Source organism: Sander vitreus, chromosome 6 (genome assembly GCF_031162955.1).
Source record: "Sander vitreus isolate 19-12246 chromosome 6, sanVit1, whole genome shotgun sequence".
NCBI lineage: Eukaryota > Metazoa > Chordata > Actinopteri > Perciformes > Percidae > Sander > Sander vitreus.
Genome location: NC_135860.1, coordinates 18,559,788 through 18,565,106, shown reverse-complemented (window position 1 = coordinate 18,565,106; position 5,319 = coordinate 18,559,788). Strand labels below are relative to the sequence as shown.

General features: G+C 43.4%; 1 protein-coding gene across 1 annotated transcript; it reads left to right on the top strand.

Annotated features, from left to right (window-relative positions):
• Positions 1–283: 283 nt before the first annotated feature.
• tent5ba (terminal nucleotidyltransferase 5ba) lies at positions 284–4,446 on the top strand. The gene is made up of 2 exons (XM_078253315.1): positions 284–641; positions 3,307–4,446. The coding sequence occupies exons 1-2, from the start codon at positions 486–488 to the stop codon at positions 4,333–4,335; spliced, it is 1,185 nt and encodes a 394-aa protein (XP_078109441.1). The 5' UTR covers positions 284–485; the 3' UTR covers positions 4,336–4,446.
• The last annotated feature ends 873 nt before the right edge of the window (positions 4,447–5,319 follow it).

Below are 5,319 nucleotides of genomic sequence, written 5' to 3'. Positions count from 1 at the left end.
CAAATAGTACATTAATAAACGCTCATTTCTAATGGTGTTGCAGCTTTAAATCAAAAGATAATTAGATTATAAGGCTTGTTTGAGGGAAAACCCTGTCAGCATGCAGCCTGCACCATGAGCAGAACAGAGGGGAGGAGGCTGTCAAATGCGTCACATGAAGGAAGTTCTCTGCAGACAGGGCGTCCATAATCAATGACCAAACACAGCAGCCAATCACAGGGCGCATGCTAATAAGGAGGTTTTAAACCCTCTGATGAATAGGCTCTTTGCAGACTGACCGGATTTTAGCGGCACACACCGGAGGAAACGGCTGAACTCACTCTCTGACTCTACTAAGTTTTCCTACTCTTCACCTCGGAGCGCCTCACCGCTGACATCCACAGGAATATCTCTCTTGTGTTGAAGAGATAAGAGCTAGGTTGAGAGAAAGCGCTGGTTTACATTCTGCAGATTAGTTGTTTTTTTTGGTGCAAGTTAACATCGCCATGTCTTGCGGTGATGTGTCGGATCAGAGTCGGCGGTTCTGTGTGTTATCTTGGGATCAGGTGCAGCGCTTAGACTCGATCCTGGGGGAGGCTGTCCCCATCCACGGCCGAGGAAACTTCCCAACTCTGTCCGTGCAACCACGGCAGATTGTTCAGGTAGGCTACTAATAACATTCCAACATGTTTACTTATTTATTAGTTGCAGATTTAAGTTTGAGCATGGGGATCCATAATTTTTTTTTTTAAGAGTTGGTTAGAATCACATATTTAAATGCATAAAAATGAAATTGAATAGGCATTAGGCCGCAGCTGGCTATCCTTCAGGTGGGTAGTTAACTCTTATACATATCACCTCACTGTGAGATGTCTCACCAGGGGAATGGAATATTAAAATAAATCTGTACTTTATTTGTCTGGAACGCCCTTGGAAACCTCTCTAGGACCTCTGGTTGTCTCCAAACCCCAAACCAAGGATATAACCTATAGTTCTTTGGATCCTTCCTTGCTTTAATTATATTCCCATGACCCATTAGGCTACATCATCATTTTGTCTGGTCAGTTTCCTCTTTTTGGGGCAAGCTTGATTTTTGACTCCTAATTTCTTCCCAGCACTGCTATGTATTCCTCCAGTGATCATTCTTTCAAAAAATATCTGCAGGCAAACTATTCTGTATATCTTAATGACTAAACTGAAGTAGTTAAACATTTTATTACAGCCAGCAGAATGAAAAAATGAAAAGGTATTCTTCCTTCAGATTTGACAAACAGACTGGGGGAAAACAGTGAAGACTATATGGTTACAACTCCCCTGGTTTGATGGAAAATGTATACAGGTATGTGCCAAAGTCCCTCCACATTTCCAGCCACATATAGGCTACATTGTGGCTGGATCACATTTCACTTCTCCTGAGGTGTCCCTACATAGTTGGCTATGCATTAAAGTGCAAGTTAAATGCCATGATAGAATTTCAGAATGAACATAGTGGATTCCTAAGTTGAGTCAAGAAATGTCTTGTAAAATCTCTTTTTCCCTATTTCATTTATACATTGACATATTTAAGATGAGCTCAACAAGCCTGTGAAGCCCAGGGCTTCATGCTTGTGGTTGGAGAAAGATGAATGCTCCATTGAGCATGCAGGAGGCTTAAATGCAGGTTTGAGCCCCAAATGTGGGGACTGTTTCCCCTGGATTTGTGGAAACCCCATATAATTTTATTTAGCTCAAATCTGCCATCTGCCACATCGATTTATGTAGTGGTTGGCTGAACATCGATCACCAGTGAATCTCCTGTCATAACAACCTAGAACGAAGCTATTTAGCCTAAATGTTTATTTAATGGGTTTTGTGCGTCTTCTGTTAAGCACCACAGGAGGCATGACTGAGAGTGTGGACCTTTGTCCTGCTACAGGTTTAAAGAGATAGACAGGCCGCTAACATCTACTGCAGCATCATGAAGCTAGAGTCCAAGGAGTTACAGGGCTGTAACTGTAGATCTAAGATAACAACACACTCTGTTCTTAACGGCTTCACAGCTTATGAGTGAGACGCTGTACTTTACAGCTCCTTGCACTTTTGCAACTTTTTATTAATTTTTTTTTTCTCAAGAAGTGAGACATACTTGACAAGATTTGTAAAGCCAGCAGAGGCTTAACCACTCACTTTCAGTCAAGTACGGTATGTATGACTACCTGTAATCGGAGGGCAGAGGAAGGAAAGGTGTCAAGTGTAGAGCTGACCCTGAATTTGGCTCTGACTGCGCTGACATATCAGGCTGACCACAGACGCACACAAAGATCACAATGTTATTGCTTCTGATTGGAATTTGATTACAACGCAATAACTGCCAAGTTATGCAACTATAATTTTGTTCCTTTACACACTCCTGTGTGGAGAGTTGATTTGCCTTCAAATGTTTGTTTGTCCGTAGCCTGACCCAGTATGTATAAATAGAGCCAGCTTGTTATCTGATCACCATGGGAGAGAGAGTTACCAGACACTAATCTGACAGGTCAGTGCCACTAGGGAGATTTAGGATTGTGAGTGTGTAAGAACTCATTTGTGCTGCAGGTTTTACTGTTTGAATTGTAAGCAATTATTATTTGCTCAGTGGAAATGCTTGTGGAGTCAGAGTGTCTCTTACATGTGCAGTTTGTCAGACGTTTATTGGTTTTGTTTGGAGAACAGTGTTTTTATGGCACAAGTGTACTCATTCATTTCCCTTCAGGCAAGGAAGCTGAATCTACAGTATGTTTGATGTCTTATTTCAGACATCATTTGCTCGCAGTGATGTTGGCACACCCTGTCCAGCGGTAGATCATCCTTCTCCAATGTGAGGCGAGACAGTTTAGACATCTCACAGGTCACTGGGACAGAGGAAGGGAAAAGCTGCTGACCCTTAAATGATGTTTAGCCTGAAGCAAGTTTTTGCACACTGGTGTTCACTCTCTTGGTTGCAGTTCATGATTCTAAATCTTATCACTGTGTTTGTGATCAGATAAGATCATCTAACCCAGTGGGAGATGAACTCAATAGCTCTGCTGCTCATTGTTTGTGCTCTTCAGGTTTCATTCAGACTAAGGCTGATGATGATGAAATGGACTTTTGTGAGCAGCGGTATTGATCTTGCCTTCACAAGCTATTGATTTCCATCTAGGCCCATGTGGAGCTTATTTGGACATATTCCAAGTCTTTTTTTGTGTGTGTTTCTTTCATAATTTCTGCAAATTTCTTCGACTCTCATTTTATAAAAGAGAACCTGTATAAATGAATGTATATCATTAATGACATGCTGTATCTCTGTCTCGTCCCTGTCCTGTCCAGGTGGTGCGGGCGAGGCTGGAGGAGAGGGGTGTGTGCGTTAAGGACGTGAGGCTGAACGGCTCGGCTGCCAGCTATGTGCTCCATCAGGATACTGGGTTGGGCTATAAGGACCTCGACCTGATCTTTGGCGTGTCTCTGAAAGATGATCTGGCTTTCCGTCTGGTGAAGGACGTCGTGCTGGACTGCCTGTTTGACTTCTTGCCAGCCGGGGTCTCTAGGGAGCGCATCACGGCACTGACTCTCAAAGAGGCCTATGTACAGAAACTGGTGAAAGTCTGTAATGATACAGACCGCTGGAGCCTCATCTCGCTGTCCAACAACACAGGAAAGAATGTGGAGCTAAAATTTGTGGACTCTTTACGGCGGCAGTTCGAATTCAGCGTGGACTCCTTCCAGATTTGCCTCGATTCTCTGCTCTTATTTGACCGCTGCTCAGAGACGCCCATGTCCGAGAGCTTTCACCCCACTGTGGTCGGAGAGAGTGTGTATGGGGACTTCAAGGAGGCCATGGAGCACCTGTGCCAGAGGACCATAGCTACACGCAGCCCGGAAGAAATCAGAGGGGGCGGCTTATTGAAGTACTGCCACCTGCTGGTGCGAGGGTTCACACCCTCCTCTGAGGCAGACATGAAGCACATGCAACGCTACATGTGCTCGCGTTTCTTCATTGACTTCTCTGACATAAGAGAACAGCAGAGGAAACTGGAAGCCTACCTGCAAAACCACTTTGCTGGCATGGAGCACAAACGGTACGAGTGCCTGCTGACTCTTCACGAAGTAGTGAACGAAAGCACCGTGTGTCTGATGGGCCATGAGCGGCGCCAGACGCTCAGCCTCATCTCCATGCTGGCGTTGAAGGTGCTGGCTGAGCAGAACGCCATCCCCACTGTAACTAATGTCACGTGTTACTACCAGCCAGCTCCGTACGTGCAGGACATCAACTTCAGTAATTACTACATTGCACATGTGCAGCCGCCGCAGGTTTCGCCGTGCAGTAATTCATATCGGACGTGGCTGCCCTGTAGCTGAACTGGCTGTGGTAAGAGCAGAGGTGTCTCAGTCGCTCTTTATCTTTCAAAAGAAGGGGACTGAAAAAAACAAAAATGAAAAAAAACCAACCTATTTTTGCCAAATGTGACTTGACTAAAACAATCCTGTGCTGCTGTACATCTGATTGAGCCAACGCATACATTTTTCTCACTTGTATTCTCTTGCAAAACATCTGTAAGATTGCTGGTCATTTCTGAGATGTAGTAGTATTAAAGTCTTTATTAAGCTTTATATATGTCAAAAATACATTTTTATGGAAACACACATTGAAGCTGGTGTTATTTTCATACTCTGGCTTTTTTTAATTACATACTGGACCAAAGATGTATTTGTTGTTCAGAAAGGGAATGTTGTTATGATTCCAAGTGCCTAAAATGAACCATGAAAAACATCTGTAAAATGAGAACTGTGCATTCAGTGTTTTCTAGATTACTCTGTCTCTCTTTTCAGGAACAGAATCATTCAATTTTGTGAGATTAAAAAAAGGAAAAACTACAGTTTTTTGTATGGTGGTTATTTTATTTTAACCGTTGCCTACAATGATTGGTGATCTTTTAATCTTCAGTTCTAAGGGCTGCAGTAAGTTTAAACTGGTAATTATCGGAACTGCTTCCCCATTCACACAGTCAACTTGTATGTTCTCACATGGCCGTCATAAACGGCAGGTTTTTTGTAGCTTTGACCCACACTTTTGTCCTATCTTGCTATGGATGCATGGGATGGATGAGAGGTAGTTTATCCTACACTTGATAAGCTGATGACACCAAGGCAGCCCATTTCCAGTAACAAGGCCCATTGAAATGCATATACTGATGGTTGGAGTGAGTTGCATTTGTTAAACTGGGGCGGAGGATCCATTACAATCTGAGGACATGAACCATAAGGAGGCTTTTCTAAAGCACAATGGCTTCTCTCTCCTCTGTGATACTAAAGCTTTTTAACAAAGACTGGCCTGTTCTCCCA